This window comes from Microcebus murinus, chromosome 16, assembly GCF_040939455.1.
Source record: "Microcebus murinus isolate Inina chromosome 16, M.murinus_Inina_mat1.0, whole genome shotgun sequence".
Lineage (NCBI taxonomy): Eukaryota > Metazoa > Chordata > Mammalia > Primates > Cheirogaleidae > Microcebus > Microcebus murinus.
In genome coordinates, this window is record NC_134119.1 from 68,140,785 (window position 1) to 68,162,882 (window position 22,098).

Sequence of the window (22,098 nt, forward strand, 5' to 3'; positions counted from 1 at the left end):
GCTTAAAAAATATGTACACAAGTATTATATATATTCTTTATCTTTTTTATTTTTATTTTTTTTTTTTGAGACAGAGTCTCACTTTGTGGCTCAGTCTAGGGTGAGTGTCGTGGCGTCAGCCTAGCTCACAGCAACCTCAATCTCCTGGGCTCAAGCGATCCTCCTGCCTCAGCCTCCCAAGTAGCTGGGACTACAGGCATGTGCCACCATGCCCGGCTAATTTTTTTCTATATATATTTTTAGTTGGTCGATTAATTTCTTTCTATTTTTGGTAGAGATGGGGTCTAGCTCAGGCTGGTTTCGAACTCCTGACCTCGAGCCACCCACCCGCCTCGGCCTCCCAGAGTGCTAGGATTACAGGCGTGAGCCACCAGGCCTGGCCTATATTCTTTAAACACCTTTATATTGTCCATATCTGTTTGATGCTGTCTTCTGTGTAATTGATATACTTCACTATACAAATATATGAATATGTATAAATTTATATGTAAATATTAATGCATGTGTACACATATACATGTGAATAGCATGTCTATAAAACCCACAGGTCGTAAGTGTCCAGTGTGATGAATTTGCTCCAGCTGAACCCAGACACATAACCGGCTCCAGAAAGGACATTCCCAGCTCCCCAGCACCCACCTCAGGCCCCTCCCAGGCCTCAGCCCTCCCCAAGGGTAACCACTGCTCAGTCATCCAGCATCGCTGGGAGGTTTTGCCTGCTTCCTGGAGCTTTTCAGAGAGGGTAAAACAAAGGCAAAGAGGGCTTTAGCCTCGGAAATTTAATTGCTATTCAAATTTCTGTCTACTCTTGACAAAGTTTAGGCAGCTACTGTATGACATCCAGTTCAGTTACAAAAGATGGTGCTGAGTTTTTTCTGCTCCCTACAGAATCATTTTCAGGCATGCATTCGAAGCAGTTGTATGGTCACGCTCAGGTGAGGAAGAGAACAGAGCATGTACGCTAGCTCTTAGGGACCTGGGCACCCACCCAGCACTGCCCCCAGAGGGAGGCACTATCCAGACCCCTGGGGCCACCCTCTCACATGCAGTCCTCACCCAGTGGCTCAGTTCTGGCTGTCCCTCATTGCTGAGCTTCTCCAAACCTCCTCATCTTTCCAGGCCTTCCTCAGATGTCCCCTCCCCTGGCAGCCTCCACCAGGGCCCCAGGCAGTACCAGGGCAACCTCCATCCCTGTACCTCTTGTTCAGGAGTGACTGACAGGACCCCTTCCGCCCCCACTCCAGGCCAGGAGCTCCCTGGAGGCAGATCAGAAGTGGCGAATGCCCCCAGCAGCAGCGTCCTGCTCAGGCCTGACCCACGGGGCCTCAGGAGAGGTGTAATTAATAAATGAAGGATCAGATGGCCTCTGAGGGACATAGGCCAGATACAACTCCTTGCTAAAGTAGTTGTCAGAGACGTCCCACCCTTGTCCCTAGGCCCTCTACCTCACTCCACTGCTTAACGCCATTTGTTCATGTTGCCTTGCTGTCACGGAGCTCTGGCACTCAGTAAGCCCTGGGAACATGGAGTTGCTACCCAGAGAAGTGGCAGACCCCAGCCCTACCCTCCAGGGGCTCCGGGTCTGGTCTGGGAGACAGAGGCAGCACAGGCAGTGTGGCAGCCCAGCGGGGGCCCCAGAGTAGCGCTGCCCGTTAGAAATGAAGTGTGAGCCCCGTGTGTCACTTCAACTTCTCTAGCAGACACATTTTTTTTAAGTAGAAAGAAATGGCCAACGTTATTTTTTATAATATTTAGTAATATTCTATAACCCAATACACCTCAAATATTATCATTTTAACATGCAATCAAAATTTTATAATGTTGGCCAGGCGTGGTGGCTCTCGCCTGTAATCCTAGCATTCCAAGGCCAAGGCGGGAGGATTGCTCAAGGTCAGGAGTTCGAAACCAGCCTGAGCAAGAGCGAGACCCCATCTCTACTATAAATAGAAATAAATTAATTGGCCAACTAAAAATATATATAGAAAAAATTAGCCGGGCATGGTGGCGCATGCCTATAGTCCCAGCTACTCGGGAGGCTGAGACAGAAGGATTGCTTCAGCCCAAGAGTTTGAGGTTGCTGTGAGCTAGGCTAACGCCATGGCATTCTAACCCAGGCAACAGAGTGAGACTCTGTCTCAAAAAAAAGAAAAATTTTTTTTTACAATGTTTACAGAGATATTTTACATTTTCCCCCACACACTATTTTCTTTTCTTTTTTTTTGTTGGGACAGAATCTCACTTTGTTGCTCAGGCTAGAGTGAGTGCTGGGGCATCAGCCTAGCTCACAGCAACCTCCAACTCCTGGGCTCAAGCAATCCTCCTGCCTCAGCCTCTCAAGTAGCTGGGACTATAGGTGCACACCACCATGCCTGGCTAATTTTTTCTATATATTTTTAGTTGTCCAGCTAATTTCTTTCTATTTTTAGTAGAGACGGGGTCTCACTCTTGCTCAGGATGGTCTCGAACTCCTGAGTGGTCTCGATCTGCCTGCCTCAGCCCCCAGAGTGCTAGGATTACAGGCATGAGCCACCACGCACGGCCAATTTTTCTAGTTTTTGTATAGGTGGGGTCTTGCTATGTTTCCCAGGCTGGTCTTGATCTCCTGGCCTCAGGTGATCGATCCTTCCACCTTGGTCTCTCAAAGTGCTGGGATTACAGGCGCCACCCACTGCACCAGCCCATTCATTCTTTCATTCATTCATTCATCAAATGCACACTTGAGCCTCCTGGGGGCCAGGCCATGTGCTGAGGGATGTGGATGGCACCCACGTGGGTCAGAGCAGGTCTCTGCCTTTTAGATAACAGACAGTCACAGAGCACCTGCTGTATGCTGGGTGCTGTTTTAGGAGCTCCCTCCTGATGCTCGTAGTCTGAAGTGGGAGCTGAGGTGAGACAGTGAAGATAAGTGAAATAGACATATGGTGTGAAATGTACTAAGGAGGACTTTTTTTTTTTTTTTTTTTTTTTAATGCTAGAAGCAGAATAATAAGGGACTAACTTTATTTTTTTTTTTTTTTTTTTGAGACAAAGTCTCGCTTTGTTGCCCAGGCTAGAGTGAGTGCCATGGCGTCAGCCTAGCTCACAGCAACCTCAGACTCCTGGGCTCAAGTGATCCTCCTGCCTCAGCCTCCCGAGTAGCTGGGACTACAGGCATGCGCCACCATGCCCGGCTAATTTTTTCTATATATATTAATTGGCCAATGAATTTCTTTCTATTTATAGTAGAGACGGGGTCTCGCTCTTGCTCAGGCTAGTTTCGAACTCCTGACCTCAAGCAATCCACCCGCCTCGGCCTCCTAGAGTGCTAGGATTACAGGCGTGAGCCAAAGGGACTAACTTTAAAGAAGTGGTCAGGCAAAGGCCTCTGGAGGAGGTGGCAGGAGCTGAGACCCAAATGATGGGAAGATGACAGGTGGTGGCCCCAGGCAGAGAGCATGGCACACGCAAAGGCCCTTGAAGCAGGAAGGAGCACAGGCCAGTGGGGCCTGGGGCCACAGCAAGGTGGTGAGAGATGACACTGGTAGGTTAACCGTGGCAGGGCCAGAGGGCTTAGTGCAACATAGGGTAGAGTCACCCCGGCTGGTGTGACTAGAGCCCCACGTGGGAGACGAGGGAGGCCGGAGACGAGGCTGCTGCGCCGATGCAAGTGAGTGAGCACGGGGTCTGGGCGTGGTGGTCACGATGTAGGTGTGCAGGGACACGTTTCGAGGTCGAGCCAAGAGGATGAGGCGATGGCTTGAGTGGGGGTGAGGACACGCAGGTTCTGTTTGGAGGCGTTGAGTGAACAGTGGAGACTGACAAGGGCAAGATGGTGAAGTCTGGGGCGAGTGAAACGGGGACTCAAGGGGGACATGGGAAGCAGAGGGCGGCCAGGACCTGGTCACCATCCGGTCAGAGCATGCTCAGACGGGGGTGCACAGAGGAATCACAGGACCTGGCCTGTAGGGTTGGGGGCTTTGTGGAGTCAGTCCACAAGCCAGGCTTGTCAGATATGTGGGAATGTCCCCGTGGGCAAATTGGGGAGCGGTGGGTGGCCAGGAGACAGTGGGGAGCAAGCCAGGCAGGAGAGGACAAGGCCATGGCCATGGGGACGGAGGGACCGAGGACAGCACACATGGGTCTGACCTGGTGGCTGAGTGGACAGTGGGACCTTCGTGGGACTGAGAACTAGGGGAGGAGACACTGGCAGGGGTGGGGTCCTGGGGACAGCCAGCAGGCAGCTGAGCTCTTCATTCATTCATTGGTCATATCGTTACTGTGTGTGGTGGGGGCAGAGACAGGGCCCTTAGGGAGGGCGTCCAGAGCCCTGAGAGCCCAACAAGGGGGCCCCAGGAGCCCCATAGGGCAGGGCACAGTGGGAAGAGGAGGGAGGGAGGAAGTCAGGGATGGCTGCCCTGGGCTGTGGCGGTCAATGAGCTGTGGTTCTTCCTTGTCTGAAGCTCCCAGCCTGGGCCCCTGGCCCTTCCAGCTGGGTGGGGCCGTTCCAAGGAAAGTGAGGGCAGGTGGTGGAACTCCCCAGACTCCTCATGACCTGCCTTCTCCTATCCTCTCTTCTCCTTCTCCTCTCCCCAGGTAAGAGCAAGGAGGCGGAGATTAAGAGAATCAACAAGGAACTGGCAAACATCCGCTCCAAGTTCAAAGGTAGGCTGGGGGCTCAGACTCCTGGGTCTGAGGGAGGAGGGAGTTGGGCGCTGGTGCTCCTGGGATTTGTACTGCAATCCTTCCTCATTTTTGGCTCCCTTTTCCTCCTTCCTCTGGCCTCAGGGGACAAAGCCTTGGATGGGTACAGTAAGAAAAAATATGTGTGCAAGCTGCTCTTCATCTTCCTGCTTGGCCATGACATTGACTTTGGGCACATGGAGGCCGTGAACCTGCTTAGCTCCAATAAGTACACAGAGAAGCAGATAGTGAGTCTGGGAAGAGGGGCGGGGGCTTGGTCCCTGGGTCTGAGGGAGGAGGGGCTGGAAGTCCAGCCTCCAGGGCCTGAGGGTTGGGGTCTGGGGCCACTTAGGCACAAGGCTCCCAGCCATCCACGTCCCTGCCCACCCAGGGTTACCTGTTCATCTCTGTGCTGGTGAACTCAAACTCCGAGCTGATCCGGCTCATCAACAATGCCATCAAGAATGACCTGGCCAGCCGCAACCCCACCTTCATGTGCCTGGCCCTGCACTGCATCGCCAACGTGGGCAGCCGTGAGATGGGCGAGGCCTTCGCTGCGGACATCCCCCGCATCCTCGTGGCTGGGTAAGGCCCTGGGGACCCTTGGGCAGAGGGAGGGAGGTTGTGGGAGGTGAGGCCCGGCCAAGTTTGAGGCATAGTTTGTGTCACGTGTCCAAGGTCTCTCAGCCAGGATTTGGGGCTGATGCCAGGCTGGGGACCTCAGTCGCTGTCTCTTCGCATCTGACCAAGCAGACTTGCTGCTGTGAGGCTTCTTCTTCCTATAGCCAGTGGGATGCGTGGCTACGCCGAGCTTTAGGAGAGAGTAACCTTAAGCTATGTTGGTGACAGCCCTCCAGAACTTATATAGTCATTCAGCAACACTTATTGAACACCTACTATGCGCCAGGGACTATGCAATTGCTGGGGATATGGCCCTGCCCAGAGATGCGCGTGGTCATTGCCCTCCTGGTGTTCGTGGTCCAGAGTGGGAGAGAAACGGTGATGGAAAAATTGCAGGATGAAATGTAGAGTTCCTTTCTTAAAACTATGCTCTGGGGTACGGGAGGTGCTAAGGGGGTTTAATAGAGGTGCCTGACCTCGCTGGGAGATCAGGGAGGGCTTCCCAGAGGAAGTGGCATCAGGGTGAGACCTGGGCGAGGAGTAGTATTTAGCCATGGAAGTGGGGAAAGCATGTAGGGCAGTGGGATCCGGCTGTGGGATCATCCTGAGGCAGGAAGTCATTCAGCAGATCTTTCTTGAGAATCTGCAATGTGCCGGACGCTGTTCCGGGCCTGGGAGGCAGTAGCGAACAGTGGGGACCCTGTTGTGCCCACCCTTGCGGAGCTTCGTCTACTAGGGGACACAGGCAGCAAATACATAAGTAAAGAAGATGAGTTCAGACAGTGACAAATGCTGTGAAAAAAACAGGGACATTGGGGGCAGCAGGGGTAGTAGGTCAGGGACAGTCTCTCCAAGGAGGTGATGTAGAATTTGAGACTGGAAGGATGAGAAAAAGATAATCATTTTAAGATTTTGGAGAAAGAGTGTCCCAAGCAAAAGGACCAGCAAGTGCAAAGGGCCTGAGGTAGGCACAAGCTTTCCATATAGACTGCTCCGTGGCTGGAGTACAGTGATCAGGGGAGAGTTGGGGCAGTTTGGAGTTTATTCTAATTAAAATGGGAGGTGAGTGGTGGTTTTTTTTGTTGTTGTTGTTTATTTTTTGAGACGGAGTCTCACTCTGTTGCCCAGGCTAGAGTGTTGTGGCGTCAGCCTAGCTCACACCGACCTCAAACTCCTGGGCTCAAGCAATCCTTCTGCCTCAGCCTCCCGACTAGCTAGGACTACAGGCATGTGCCACCATGCCCGGCTAATTTTTTCTATATATTTTTAGTTTTCCAGCTAATTTCTTTCTATTTTTAGTAGAGATGGGTCTCCCTCTTGCTGAGGCTGGTCTCGAACTCCTGAGCTCAAACGATCCGCCCGCCTCGGCCTCCCAGAGTGCTAGGATTACAGGCGTGAGCCACCGCACCCGGTCATGACTGGTGTTTCTTAAGCAGAGGAGAGACATGATTGGCTTCATATTTTAAAAAGATCCCTCTGCCTGGTGTGAGTACAAATGGGATTTCCATTTCTGGCAATGTGGTCGACCTCATACCTGACTATCAATACTGCATAAAAGAGGAAAGAAAGTATCCTTTCATGGATTCATGAGCTAGCCAGGAAATAGGGAGCACACAGGCCACAAGCCAAGAGAAGTCTGGCCCCCAGGGAGGTGAGCAGCATGCCAGAGCCACATTCTGCTTGGAAGGCATTTGCTGAACTGGATGAACCCAGATATTGGTTTGGGGGCCCCGTAGCCTCTGGGAACAGAAGACAAAGCTTGTTCAAGAAGAGGCTCTAGAAGGCCACACTTCAAAGTGAGAGTGACCTAGAAATAAACCCCCTTGGGTGCTGTAAGCAACACTACCTGCCTCAAACCTTTGTATAGAACAGCTCTCAGTCTGATTTTGCCCTACCTGGGTAGTTCAAAAATCCCAAGTCAACCTTTCGTTTAAAGTGGTGCTAACTGGTAGTACCTCAGTGCCTGGCAGAAGCAAACGCAAGTCTTTTCTGGAGAAACTCATTTTTACCACAGGCCTCAATGATTTCCACAGATGAAGCTCCAGGAATAGCTCACAGCCCAAAATCACTAAACACAGGATACAAGACACCATGAGGGAGAACCAGCAGAAATAAAACTGAAAGTAACACAGGAGTTAGAATTATCATACAGAATGTAAAATAAGTATATTTAAGATGTTTCAAGAAATAAGAGATTTATTTAAAAATATGAGCTAAGTATAAGCAGATTTGAAAAAGTAATGGAAAATATAATGGAAATTTTTAAAAAGTAAGTGGGGTTGGGCGTGGTGGCTCACGCCTGTAATCCTAGCACTCTGGGAGGCCAAGGCGGGTGGATAGCTTGAGGTCAGGAGTTCGAAACCAGCCTGAGCAAGAGCCAGACCCTGTCTCTACTCTAAATAGAAAGAAATTAATTGGCCAACTAATATATATAGAAAAAAAATTAGCCGGGCATGGTGGCGCATGCCTGTAGTCCCAGCTACTTGGGAGGCTGAGGCAGAAGGATCGATTGAGCCCAGGAGTTTGAAGTTGCTGTGAGCTAGGCTAATGCCATGGCACTCTAGCCCGGGCAACAAAGTGAAACTCTGTCTCAAAAAAATAAAAATAAAAAGTAAGTGGTCTGGGTAACAGCAGAGTAGACATAGCCAAAGGCAAAATTAATGAACTGGCAGTAGACTGAAGAAAGTTATCAGAATGCAGCTCAGGGAAACAGATGGAGATTTTACTTTTCTATTTTTTCTTTTCTTTTATTCATATCCTGCACTCCTTTGTGGGAGAGATGGAGATTTTAGAAAGAAAGACTAAGGGGGTCATAAGAGATGGAGAAAGTCAAACACGATGGTGTTTAGAGTTCTAGAAAGAGAAAAGGGAATGAATGTGACAGAGACACTGTTTGAATAGATAATGGCTGAGAATATTCTAGAACCAAAAAAAGAGATTGGCCCCCAGAATCAAGTTCCCCAAGAAATCATAAGCAGAAGTACAGAGTGTAGGGACGAGGGGGATCAGTGAGACCAGCCAGGCATCTGTCCCTGTCATCCAGGTCAGAGCTCATGGTGCCTCGGACCAGGGCTGTGGTAAGGAGTAGTCACGGGAGGGGCATGTTCTAGAAGGAAAGCTGACAGGACGGGTTACATGTGGCGTGCAAGGAAGAGAGGTGGGAAGTTGACCAGGCACTGAGTGATTGCAGACCAGTCCTTGGGATGACAAAGACGGGGGTAGAACTGGTCAGGAAGGGCAGGACCAGAGCGCAGTTTTTTTGTTTTTTTTTTTGAGATGGAGTCTCACTCTGTTGCCCAGGCTAGAGTGCTGTGGCGTCAGCCTAGCTCACAGCAACCTCAAACTCCTGGGCTCGCGCAATCCTCCTTTCCTCAGCCTCCCGAGTAGCTGGGACTACAGGCATGCACCACCATGCCCGGCTAATTTTTTCTATATATATTAGTTGGCCAATTAATTTCTTTCTATTTATAGTAGAGACAGGGGTCTCGCTCTTGCTCAGGCTGGTTTCGAACTCCTGACCTTGAGCAATCTGCCCGCCTCGGCCTCCCAGAGAGCTAGGATTACAGGCGTGAGCCACCACGCCCGGCCAAGAGCGCAGTTTGACCATGTGGCAGTTGAGATGTGTGTAGACATCTGAGCAATAGGGAGATAGTTGGACCACAGGGTGTCAAGGTCAGAGGGAGAGAGATCTGGGAGAGAGATTACAACTGTCCTATAAAAATATAATGCATGCCACATAGGTTTTTTTTTTTGAGACAGAGTCTCTGTTTGTTGTCCAAAATCCTGCTAATTTTTTCTATATATATTAGTTGGCCAATTAATTTCTTTCCATTTATAGTAGAGACGGGGTCTCGCTCTTGCTCAGGCTGGTTTTGAACTCCTGACCTTGAGCAATCCGCCCGCCTCGGCCTCCCACAGTGCTAGGATTACAGGCGTGAGCCACCGGCCCACATAGGTATTTTTCTGTTTCCTAGGATTTAATATTTCAGTTTAACCTGATCTATCCAAAATATTACCATTCTGACACTGAATCAGCATTAAAATTATTCATGAGCTATTTATTTGGCATCCTTTCTGCATGCTAAGTCTTTGGAATCGCTCGTGTGATGTGCACACACCTTGTATTTCAGTTTGGACTCGCCACACAGTTGAGGTGCTCTGTGGCCACACGTGGCTGGGGGCCATCATATTGGGCAGCGCGGGGGTAGACGGCAACTAAAGTGACAGGCCGGAGAAGGTCCCTCAAAGAGGATATGAACAGGGAAGATAGGCGCCTGAAGGCTGAGCCCCAGGGTGGCCCGTCTAGTAATGCTCTGGCAGGGGGTGGGACGCGTGATCAGAGGTGTGGGAGGAAAACGAAGAACAGGCCGTGACTCAGAACACCAAGCACTTTGATGGAGGAGGGAGTGGTCAGTCACGGCAAAGGCTGCCAACAGTTTCAGACAGGGACAGGCCGTCAGCATTGGCTCAGAGAGACGGAGGTCGCCGGCCACCCTGAGGAGGAAGAACTGGGTGCTTCCAAGGTCTGGGAAGGAGGCCAGTGTGGCAAATGCGTATGGGTACCGGTGACATCATCCCAGTTTCACACAAGGGAATGGATGCTGAGCGGGCAGTACCCTGCCAGGGTCCAGAGGCGGGGGTGGGGGCGGCGTCTGACGCTAGGCCGGGCTCTCAACACTGGAAACTTGGCTTTGGCAGTTACTGGCAAACAGAGGAACTTGTTTTTGTAGTAGGCTTTTTTCAAATCGAGATAAAATTCACTGTTTCAACCATTTCAAAGTGTACAATTCAGTGTTTTTTAGTATGTTCATGATGTTATGCAACCACCACCACTATCTGATTCCAGAATATTTTCTTTTTTTTTTTTTTGAGACAGAGTCTCACTTTGTTGCCCAGGCTAGAGTGAGTGCCATGGCATCAGCCTAGCTCACAGCAACCTCAAACTGCTGGGTTCAAGCGATCCTCCTGCCTCAGCCTCCCGAGTAGCTGGGACTACAGGCATGTGCCACCATGCCCGGCTAATTTTTTCTATATATATATATTAGTTGGCCAATTAATTTCTTTTTATTTATAGTAGAGACGGGGGTCTCGCTCTTGCTCAGGCTGGTTTCGAACTCCTGACCTTGAGCAATCCACCCCCCTCTGCCTCCCAGAGTGCTAGGATTACAGGCGTGAGCTACTGCGCCCAGCCACCAGAATATTTTCATCACCCCAAAAAAGAGACCCTGTACCCATTTAGCAGTCACTAATGACTAATCTCCCAGTCTTCCCACTGCATCTGGCCCCCAGCCACCACCAGTCTGCTTTCTGTCCCTCACCTGATCTCTTGCTCGTCCCCTCCTCCCTAGTCTGCTGAATTCAGTCGTTTTTATTCCCATTTTCATTTTTGTCCTTTTATACCTTTTTCAACTTTATCTGAATAGTGCCATGGTCTCTGCTGCCCTTAACCAAGGTGACAAATAGCTGTTTTTTTTTTTTTTTAAGACAGAGTATCACTCTGTTTCCCTGGCTAGAGTGCCGTGGTGTCAGCCTAGCTCACAGCAACCTCAGACTCCTGGGCTCAGGCCATCCTCCTGCCTCTGCCTCCTGAGTAGCTGGGACTACAGGCATGCACCACTATGCATGTCTAACTTTTTCTATATATTTTTAGTTGTCCAGCTAATTTCTTTCTATTTTTAGTAGAGACAGGGTCTTGCTCTTGCTCAGGCTGGTCTTGAACTCCTGACCTCAAATGATCCGCCCGCCTTGGGCTCCCAGAGCCCTAGAATTTACAGGCATGAGCCACTGTGCCCGGTCTGCTCTTGCTCTTATTCCTTCTTTTTGTATCAATGGTTGTTTCCGTATCGGTCAATGGAGAGAATACTAGAACCCACCTCCTCAGAGGGCTGTGGTCAGGGTTGGATGGGTTCATACCCAGAAGCGCTCGGAGCAGAGCTTGGCCCACAGCAAGGGCTCAGGAAACAAGGATGGTGGTGGAAATGCCACCACTGACCGAGTACTATCTGTGTACAGACTTCTTGCTGGTTCCCAGTTTTCACTTGGTGAGTGTCGGGCAGTGCGTGTTTCCCTAGGGTGAGCGTCCAGGGACAGCCGTGCTGGTCTTGGGCTGTGTCACACACAGCAGCAGAATTGCCAGTTGTTCTCCGCAGGGCCTGTCCCCTCATCTCCTCCCAGCCGCAGCACACGGAACTTCCCATCTCCCCAGCCTTGTCCAGCAAGTGTCAGCCTGGCTGGTGGCAGGAAACAGCCACTGGGTCACTGCGGTGTTCGTTTCTTCCGCACGTCCAGGGAGACATGTTTTCACGGGGCTTTTTGCTTGGGCCCGTCTCCCCTCTTAGCACTTCCTGGTGTCCTTTGCCTGGGAGATACTTTACTGAGAGGCCACAGATGGTCTTGACAGCTCCTGGCACCTCCTTTGTGCTCGAGGCCACACCCTCACCCCCCACTGACTCATTTCTTTATCCCCAAACCCAACAAGATCTTTTTTTTTTTTTTTTTTTTTTGAGACAGAGTCTCGCTTTGTTGCCCAGGCTAGAGTGAGTGCCGTGGCGTCAGCATAGCTCACAGCAACCTCAAACTCCTGGGCTCAAGCGATCCTCCTGCCTCAGCCTCCCGAGTAGCTGGGACTACAGGCATGCACCACCATGCCTGGCTAACTTTTTCTATATATATTAGTTGGCCAATTAATTTCTTTCTAGTTTTATAGTAGAAATAGGGTCTCGCTCTTGCCCAGGCTGGTTTTGATCTTCTGATCTTGAGCAATCCACCCGCCTCGGCCTCCCAGAGAGCTAGGATTACAGGTGTGAGCCACCTCGCCCAGCCAAGATCCTTATCTTCCTAAAGAGGAAACTGCCCCTCAGAGAGGGTCAGCGACTTACCCCAAAACCCGCACCACACAGAACTTCACACGGACCCAAGGTAGCACCTTCTAGAACAGCAGCATGCTGCATGCTAGAAGTGGATCATGACTGGGACATGGGGTCCGTCCTCTGACACAGGACGCCCGTTGGCTGCCAGGTTCTGAGCCAGATAAGTGCTTATATTAGTTCTTTGTGGCAATAAATCACCACAAACACGGTGGCTTAAAAGACCAGTCCTGGAGGTCAGAAGTCCAAAGTCCGTCTTGGTGGGCTAATGTCTAGGAGTGGGCAGGGCTGGTTCCTTCTGGAGGCACCAGGGGAGAGTCCGGGTCCTGGCCTTTTCTAGCTGCCAGAGGTCACCTGCACTCTCTGGCTCGTGTCCCCTCCACAGCAGCATGGCACCTCTCCTGTCTGACCTCCGTCCCATTGCACACCTTCTGGCTCTGACCCTGTGCCTTCCCCATCATGAGGACCCTGTGATGACAGTGGTTCCAGGTGGCTAATCCAGGGTCTTCTTCCCATCTTACGATCCTTAATCACACCTGCGGAGTCCCTTTTGAATGTAAGGGAACATACTCACAGGTTCTGGGCATTAGGGTGTTGTCACCGTGGGGACCATCATTCAGCCCCCCACAGTGTTTGACAGGCTCCCCCCTCCTCTCAAGAGGGGACCAGGGGTCCCACTTTACAGAGGATGATACAGAGGCTCAGAGAGAGAAACGGATTTGCAGGAGGCCACACAGCCTTGGGTGCCAGTTCCGGCCACTCAGTGTCCTCCCTTGGTGTGTCATTAGCAAGGCAAACTCCGAATGTGTCCAGTGTTGAATTTGGGTTCCCACCCTGTGCCCCCTTCTTGCCCTGGGCACCAGGCTCCCATGCAGCCAATGCTTTCACCACTTGACACATCTCTTGGGTCAGAAGCTTGAGGGTCACCTTGTCCCCTCTCCTCTTGTCATCTGGCTCACACCAAGCCCTGCTGTTCTGACCTTTAAGGTCAGATGTATCCAGAATGCAACCACTTCTCACCCGCACAGCTACCAAAGTCAGATCTGGGAACGGATCAGTGACAGTACCATTTTCTCAGTTTGTCGTGAAGATAAACGCATTAATCCACACAGGGCCCGCGGTGGCGCCAGGCAGGCTGGAGGGCTCTAGGTGGTAGCTTTTACTGCTCTTGTGTTAGCGTCACATTGCTTCTCTGCCCAGCGCAGCGGCTCCCACTGGGTGAAGCAAAGTCGCTGCTGTGGCCCACGAGGCCCTGCAGGCTCTGGCCCTCTGCCCCGACGATCACTCTCCGCAGCCACCAGCCTCCTCGTCGCTCCTCCCGTGCACGGGCCGGCGCCTGGCTCGAGGCCTGGGCACAGGCTGTTCTCTCTGCCAGGGCGTTGTGTTGCGGAGGATCTTCCGTCTCTCCTCAAGTTACTCAGTTCTCTGTCCCCTGTCACTTTATCAGAGAGGCCTTCCTCCACAATAGCGTCCCAGCACTCTCCGTGCTGGCCTCAGTCTGTCTGTAGACAGACCCCAGCAGTGTCCCGTGTGTGTCTGTGCGGAGGCTGGTTGCCCTGGCCAGCGTGGGAGCCCCAGGAGCACGAGCCCTGGGACCACTCTGCCCCCTCGATCCTTGATCCATAGCGCCCAGGCGCTTGCCCGCAGGCACCCGCTGCGTGCTTGGCGCATGAGTGACAGTGCTTGGCCCTGCCAGTAACCCATGAGGTTACAGAGATGCAGCCCCTTCTGCAGGGGGACACCTGGGTCCCGGTGGCAATGAACAGCACTGGATTGGATCCCGGGTCCACCAGGCTGTCTGTGCTCTTGCAACTACTTGCACCCTTCCTGGGAGGAGCAAGGGAGGAGGGGAGGGGTGCAGGGCTGGGGTCCCGCTGACTCCAGCTGTCCCGCTATGCGTTGTATCCCCACCCACAGGGACAGCATGGACAGTGTGAAGCAGAGCGCGGCCCTGTGCCTGCTGCGGCTCTACAAGGCCTCGCCCGACCTGGTGCCCATGGGCGAGTGGACAGCCCGCGTGGTGCACCTGCTCAACGACCAGCACATGGTGAGGCCCCGTGTCCCCAAGACCCCCCGCAGCTGCCCAGAGATAACCCTCCCTGCCTTCCCCTTGTCCCTGGATTCCCAGGGTTCCCCACCTCTGTCCCTACCCCAATCCTCCCGTAGTCCCCACCGACCCACTGCTCCTTACCTGTGTGCCTGGGACCCTCCCAGGGGCACCCCAGACACCCAGGTTTGTGCTGGTCATGGTCCCCAAGGCCTCATTACCCGACCCGAATGCACATACATGACACACGCGCACATCCCCCCCGACTGCACACACGCCCCGCCCTGCCCCAAAGCCTCTGCTCTCAGATTCTCAGCTTGGACACCTGTCCCCAGTCGGACCTTCCGCCTGAGCCCTGACCCGCCTCGCCTGCCCCCTGCAGGGCGTGGTCACAGCCGCTGTCAGTCTCATCACCTGTCTCTGCAAGAAGAACCCGGACGACTTCAAGACATGCATCTCCTTGGCCGTGTCTCGCCTGAGCCGGGTAGGTGCCGTCTAGGGGCTGGCTGTGTGAGTGTCCCTGGTGTCCCTGTGCCCTCTGACACCTCGCTGGTCCCCCCTCTCTCTCTGAGAAGCTTCCCAGCCCAGTGGCTACAAACCCAGGCTCTGAGCTGGGTTCATCCTCACTTGGCCACTTCTTGGCTGGGTGGACCTGGGCAAGTGGCTTCACCTTCCTGGGCCTCAGTGGCCCCATCTGTTCAATGGGGATAATACCAGTGCCCGAGTCACAGCACAGCTGCTGTGAATAAAGTGCTCAGAGCAGGGCTGGGTGGGCTGGGCCCCGGGAAGCCAGAGCTGCCCTCCTGTCTGTCCTTCCTCCTATTCCCCAACTCCCTGCACGTCTGTCTCCTTCCATCCTGCCGCCTGTCCTTCTCACCTCCCTCGCTCCTGTCCTGACAACATCCCCTGAGGCCTGCGTACTGGCTCTGTGTGGGATGATACCAAGGACACAGATGAGTCAGACCCAAGCTATGCACTCTAGGAGCTCCCTGTCCTGCTGGGGAGAGGGGTGTGTAGCAGGGGAGGTGACTCAGTCCCGGATTATCACAAGAGGGTGGCTTGTGCTACAATGGAGGTAGCACAGGCTCCCATAGGAGGCATTTAACCCAGCCTGTGAGTCCAGGAAGGCTTCCTGGGGGAGGTGATCCCTGAATTGAAACTTGGAGTCCATGCAAGTGTTTCCTGGGAAGGGAGGAAGAGGCCTGGATTCTCAAAGAGAACAACACACCGCTCACTCATTCAGTCATTATTTCATTCATTTTCTTTTTTTTTTTTTTTTTTGAGACAGAGTCTCACTTTCTTGCCTAGGCTAGAGTGAGTGCCGTGGCGTCAGCCTAGCTCACAGCAACCTCAAACTCCTGGGCTCAAGCGATCCTCCTGCCTCAGCCTCCCAAGTAGCTGGGACTACAGGCACGAGCCACCATGCCCGGCTGATTTATATTAGTTGGCCAATTAATTTCTTTCTATTTTTATGGTAGAGACGGGGTCTCGCTCAGGCTGGTTTTGAACTCCTGACCTTGAGCAATCCACCCACCTCAGCCTCCCAGAGTGCTAGGATTACAGGCGTGAGCCACCGCGCCCGGCTTATATTTCATTCATTTTCCATACATCTGAATATTCCTGGATGCCAGGCTGGTGCAGGAGACACAGTGACAGTGGGGACAGGGGCACATACCAGCATGGAGGTGGCACAGAGCTTCCTGAAGAAGGGGTTTTAGGCTGGGCATGGTGGCTCATGTCTGTAATCCTTACACTCTGAGAGGCTGAGGCGGGCGGATTGCTTGAGGTCATGAGTTCAAAACCAGCCTGAGCAAGAGTGAGACCCCGTCTCTACTATAAATAGAAAGAAATTAATTGGCCAACTAACATATATAGAAAAAATTAGCCAGGCATGGTGGTGCATGCCTGTAGTCCCAGCTACTCAGGAGGCTGAGGCAGGAGGATTGCTTGAGCCCAGGAGTTTGAGGTTGCTGTGAGCTAGGCTGATGCCACGGCACTCACTCTAGCCTGGGAAACAAAGTGAGACTCTGTCTCAAAAAAAAAAAAAGGGGGGGTTTTAAAGGTTGAATAGGAGTTTGCCATGAAGACAAAAGTTATATGATCTTTGGATCTTTTACTAATTTGCCACCTCTTGCCTGAACCTCCTTCCTATCTGACCTTGTATTAGGCCCAGGGACCCAGTGGGGGCCAATTCCTGCCCCCGAGTAGCTTCCGGTCTTTTGGGGAAATAGCCCCCAGTGAGCCAGTGTGATGGGTGCCCTAACAGAGATGGCCTGGGGTGGTGGGAAGCTCAGAGCTAGGTCCTGGCTTGGGGCAGGAACTGTACACACAAGGGAATCTGCAGAGATGTCCTGCCCACCTGGCACCAGCGTTACTTGGAAAAGTCAAGCAGCCCTGGGCTTAGTCCCAGTTCTACCCCTCTGTACGCCTGTGTGCCTCTCTGTGTGTGTGTGTGTGTGTGTGTCTGTGCCCGAGGCCTCCGAGGCCCCCTCCCTGAGCCTCAGTTTCCTGCTCCCTAAAACCGTGGCACTGACAGCGCTGCCCTCGGAAGGCAGTGTTTGCTCCTCCCCAGCACGTGGGGGTCATGCCCCCGTCCCCAGCCTGCCCCCACCCATTCCTCGCCCATCTTCTCCCCCCAGATTGTCTCCTCGGCCTCCACAGACCTCCAGGACTACACCTACTACTTTGTCCCCGCGCCCTGGCTCTCAGTGAAGCTCCTGCGGCTGCTGCAGTGCTACCCACCGCCAGGTAATGCCAAGCCCGCCCAGGCTGCTTGTCACCAGGATCTGGGGACCTGCAAGCCCATAGCAGGGCAGGTGGGACTGGGACTCCGGGTCAGGATTTCTCCCAGGCTGGTGTGGTGCCTCTAGACCCCCTTATGTGGCTGCAGTGGGGGAGGGGGTGGGCAGCCCTGATCCCAGAGCCCGTCCTGCGCAGCACAAAAGGTCAGACATGTGGCTGCTCCCCTGCTGCAGGCCAGGGTCCCTGCTACCCCGGCTCTGGCTCCAGCATTGTGGCTCGGGCCATTATCACACCTGTTTAACAGGTGAGGAGACCCAAGGCTTGGAGGGGGGAGTCCCTTGCCCAGGGTCACCCAGCCGGTGGCCGTGCTGTTGGAGTTAGCATAGCTCACGTGTGCACGTGTGTACCAGGGTGCGTGTCTGTGTGTCTGCACATCTGAGCGTATCTGTGTGTGTGTCTGTTTGCTTGTGAGTGTGCATGTGTGTCTGTGTACACCGTATATGCGTGTTGTGCACACACTGTGATTGAGCCTATGATGTAGGTGACATCAGAGACCCCTCCCAGCTTGTGAAGCCATGATGGATTCTGCTGTGTAGCCCAAGGGAAGTCTCGTGCCTTCTCTGGGCCTTTTTCATCCTGTAAAAAAGGGCTCTAAGGCAGGGGTCCTCAAACTTTTTAAACAGGGGGCCAGTTCACTGTCCCTCAGACTGTTGGAGAGTGCGCACTGTGGGCCCGGGACCAGTCGGCTGCTAAGCAGGACAGGCAGCGGTGGCAAAAACACCTGGAGGGCCGGATAAATGTGCTCGGCTGCCCGCATGTGGCCCACGGGCTGTAGTTTGAGGACGCCTGTGTGTAAGGCCACTTCCCCCTCCAAAGCCCCAGCTAGTGATTTTAGGGTATGCCCAGGGCAGGCATCTCACTCCTTCCAACCGAATTGCAGACACGGCCCTGGTCTGGGGTTAGACAAGAAGAACCCCCAAGCCTGTGCCATCCCTTTTCAGCAGATGGTGGTGGGCTACCTCCAACTTATTGCCAAGTAATTTTTTTTTTTATTATGAAAAGTTTCCCAGCATACAGAGAAGTAGAGACTCCGTTACCTAGACTTCACATTTTGTCTATGTGCATGCTTCTGCTTTTTTCTTGAAATATTTGGCAGTTACGGATATCCTGATGTTTTACCTTTAAATATTTAGTTCTACATTCCTAAAAACTAGGCATTTTAATTCACAATAGTAATTCTGTTGTTACACTTAAAATGAACGATTCCCTAGTGTTTTCTGATACCCACTGCAAATTTTCTTAATTTTTCCCAAAATGCCTTTTAGAGTTGGTTCAAAAGTAGGATCTAATCAAGGCTCAAATATCAAATTTGATTTTTTTAAAAAAACTTTTTAGAGACAGGATCTTCCTCTATTGCCCAGGGAGTGCAGTGGTGTGATCATAGCTCACTGTCACCTCGAACTCCTGGCCTCAAGCCATCCTCCCGCCTCAGCCTCCCAGGTAGCTGGAACTACAGTTGTATGCCACCACACCCAGCTAATTTTTCTATTGTTTTGTAGAGACGGGGTCGCACTATGTTGCCCAGGCTAGTCTCAACAGCCTGACACCAAGCGATTCTCCCATCTTGGCCTCCCAAGTGCTGGGATGACAGGCATGAACCACTGTGCCCAGCCCCAAATTTGATTATGATTAATATCACAATCATTTCTCACAATCATTTTTAACCTGGAAGAATTACACTCTTTATTCCCTGACATTGGCTTTTGCCCCAATGTTTTATTATGAAGAACTTAAATCATAAGCCAGGCGCAGTGCCACATGCCTGTAGTGCCAGCTACTCGGGAGGCTGAAGTGGGAGGATCGCTTGAGCCCAGGAGTTACAGGCTGCAGTGAGCCATGATTGCTATGATCACATCTGTGACTAGCCACTGCACTCGAGCCTGGGCAACACAGCAAAACCCCATCTCTAAACAATAAAAAAAATTCCAAACATAAAGATAACTTGAGAGAACAATATAGCAAACACCAGAGACCCTCTACCTAGACTCAGCAGTGATTGGTAACACCTTACTATTCTGCACTCTCACTCGCTCCCTTGGCCAAACTACTTGAAAGCAAATTGCAGACATCAAAACGCTCCCCGAACTCCCAAATATTTCCATAAATATTCTTGTCTGCTAAGACCAAGAACACTATAAAACCACAGTGCCATTATCATACCTAAGAAGACTCAAAATAATTTCATAGCATCATTTAACTTTAAAATGTTTTTTTCTCTCCCCACTCCCCAAATTTCTTCTAATCTAATATAACCCACCCCACCTGTTTTTAGAGAAGCCATGGGAGCTGTGTAGTTGCGTGTCCTGAGGTCTGGGTTTGGCTGATTGTTGTCTGTGGTATCCCTTAGCTGGTTCCTCTAGCTCGTGGATGTCCTGAGAAAGAGATCTGGGGGCAACGTTTTTTGTTAGAATCCTAGACCGCTGTTCTATACACTTGATCACACATCACATTCCAGAAAACGGCAGTGATCAGCATCCGTCTGTCTCATGTTGAGGGAGCTGGCAGGGGATGCCTGGTGGCACTTTCTCACCCTTGAACTCCTAGCACCCTCCGCCCCACCGGCTAGGGCCCCGCACCGAGTGTGCACGCAGGTGTCTTGTACCATACGGGCCACTGAACAGCCAGCGCATCCTCATCAGAGGTGGCTCAGCATTCACACTGGGCCTTGGGAAGGCCTGGTTGTGGGGGTGTCTCTGGGGAAGGTGCCTAGAGCCTTCTTTGCTCTGTGAGAAATCTACAGAGCATCAGCGCTGCAGAACGGGAAACTGAGGCTCACAAGGGTGGCACGTCCCGCCTAGCAGGGTCAGAGCAAAGCAAGATGAGAACCCAGGTCTAGAGATATATCTGCTGTCTCCTTCTCTCACTCACCTCCCCTGGGGACCTGAGAGGGGCTTGAGGGACCCGCAGGGCTCCTTTGCATTGGAGATGGCCCAAGCTCTTCCAGGGACGACAGAGCTGTAGGGTGGCCGCTGTCCCAGCTGGTGGACAGGGCAGGCGTGGCGCTCAGCCCCCGCGTGTCCTCTGTCTATGCAGAGGATGCTGCCGTGAAGGGGCGGCTGGTGGAATGCCTGGAGACTGTGCTCAACAAGGCCCAGGAGCCCCCCAAGTCCAAGAAGGTGCAGCACTCCAACGCCAAGAACGCCATCCTCTTCGAGACCATCAGCCTCATCATCCACTACGACAGGTGCCCACCTGGGCCCAGTGGGACCTGATGCCTGGGCTGGGAAAGAGGGGCTGAGGCCTGACTCCTGCATCCTGGGGCGGAGCTGGGAATCCCGACTTCTAGGGAAGAGGAGGGTGGAAGAGTGAGGTGTTACCCTGTGAGGTTCACGCTGGGCCCTCCCTGGGCGGCAGAATCACTGGATAACTTTCTTCTGGCTCAACAGCCCAGATGTCTGGGTCACCAGGAGGGTCAGGACCAGGAGGTAGGGCTGGGTCAGGCAGGAGCTAAGACCTGGGTCCACAGGTGGCCCGAGCCTTCCTTCTCCTCAATCTCCATCTCTGTTTCTCTCACGCCATCCCTCTCTTACGGCTACCCCCGGCAGTGAGCCCAATCTCCTGGTGCGGGCCTGCAACCAGCTGGGCCAGTTCCTGCAGCACCGGGAGACCAACCTGCGCTACCTGGCCCTGGAGAGCATGTGCACGCTGGCCAGCTCCGAGTTCTCCCACGAGGCCGTCAAGACCCACATCGACACCGTCATCAACGCCCTCAAGGTGCGCCCTCTCGGAGCCTGCCCCGGGCCCCGCCCCTTTAGAGAGGCCAGGGGCTCAGAGGCCCTTGGGTGGCCAGCCCTGTGCCCAGAGGGAGCCTAGAACACACCCTGGGCCTTGCTGTCCTCCCTCAGACGGAGCGGGACGTCAGCGTGCGGCAGCGGGCGGCCGACCTCCTCTACGCCATGTGCGACCGCAGCAACGCAAAGCAGATTGTGTCGGAGATGCTCCGGTACCTGGAGACGGCTGACTACGCCATCCGCGAAGAGATTGTGAGTCCTGGGGAGGCTGGGGACCGGGACTCCTGGGTCTGGGGGATGAGGGGCTGGGGACCTGGACCCCTAGGTCTGAGGGACGAGCAGCTGGGCCTGGGCCCCTGGGTGTCCCCATAGGGACAGTGGTAAGCCCAGATCCAGGTGAGTCCAAGCCCCCCGCCGTGGGCACACTCGCTCATACACACACGTGCCCACGTGCCCTCCCTCCCGGCGGCAGGTCCTGAAGGTGGCCATCCTGGCCGAGAAGTACGCAGTGGACTACAGCTGGTATGTGGACACCATTCTCAACCTCATCCGCATCGCGGGCGACTATGTGAGCGAAGAGGTGTGGTACCGTGTGCTACAGATCGTCACCAACCGTGATGACGTCCAGGGCTACGCCGCCAAGACGGTCTTTGAGGTCAGCATGCCTCCCTCACCCTGACCCCCATGACAGGACCTCAAGGCAGAGCGAGGACAGCTGGGGATGGGGGCTGCCAGCCCTGGGCCATCATCCTGCCTCCTCTTCTGCATCGCTGGAACCTCCGTCCAGTGCCTTTATCTCTCTGGGCCACCCAAGCAACCCAGGGGCTGTGGCTCCACAGACCTGCTGTGAGGAGTCTGCAGAGCGCAGGTGTGGGACACCCATCATGTAGTTGCCTGTCCCCAGATCTTGGTAGTCTCCCTCTGTCCTGGTAAGGGGGCCCAGTGACACTCTATTTCATTACTGGTGAGCTCATGTCATCACTTACCTATCCTCGCTGTGCCTCAGTTTCCCCACTTATAACCCCACCCACATTGTAGTGCTATGAGGGTTCCACCAGGCAGTAGGTTGCACGTGCTGAGTGCTACAAAGCAGGGCGCTCATCCTGGTCCCCACCATGCACCTCCCCTGTCCTCCCAGGCGCTCCAGGCCCCAGCCTGTCACGAGAACATGGTGAAGGTTGGCGGCTACATCCTTGGAGAGTTTGGGAACCTGATTGCTGGGGACCCCCGGTCCAGGTGAGGGAGCCTCAGGCTGTGGATGAACACACATGCTTCTGAGGGATCTGGGATTTGGGGACCCCTGGGAACCTCAGGGCTGGTGATAATGGGGTTCTAGGAATCTCTCGGCCTCTTGCCCCAAGCACTTGTCAAG

General features: G+C 53.2%; 1 protein-coding gene across 2 annotated transcripts in view; it reads left to right on the forward strand.

Moving 5' to 3' along the window:
• Positions 1-22,098, forward strand: part of AP2A1 (adaptor related protein complex 2 subunit alpha 1) — a 35,925-nt gene that overhangs the window by 9,331 nt on the left and 4,496 nt on the right. For both annotated transcript variants that reach the window (XM_075993224.1, XM_075993225.1), the window contains exons 2-12: positions 4,573-4,641; positions 4,765-4,907; positions 5,051-5,244; positions 14,064-14,193; positions 14,576-14,677; positions 16,833-16,941; positions 20,029-20,179; positions 20,541-20,709; positions 20,841-20,978; positions 21,199-21,381; positions 21,865-21,962. In XM_075993224.1, coding sequence (XP_075849339.1) covers positions 4,573-4,641; positions 4,765-4,907; positions 5,051-5,244; positions 14,064-14,193; positions 14,576-14,677; positions 16,833-16,941; positions 20,029-20,179; positions 20,541-20,709; positions 20,841-20,978; positions 21,199-21,381; positions 21,865-21,962 — 1,486 coding nt within the window. The remainder of the gene's footprint in view (positions 1-4,572; positions 4,642-4,764; positions 4,908-5,050; positions 5,245-14,063; positions 14,194-14,575; positions 14,678-16,832; positions 16,942-20,028; positions 20,180-20,540; positions 20,710-20,840; positions 20,979-21,198; positions 21,382-21,864; positions 21,963-22,098) is intronic.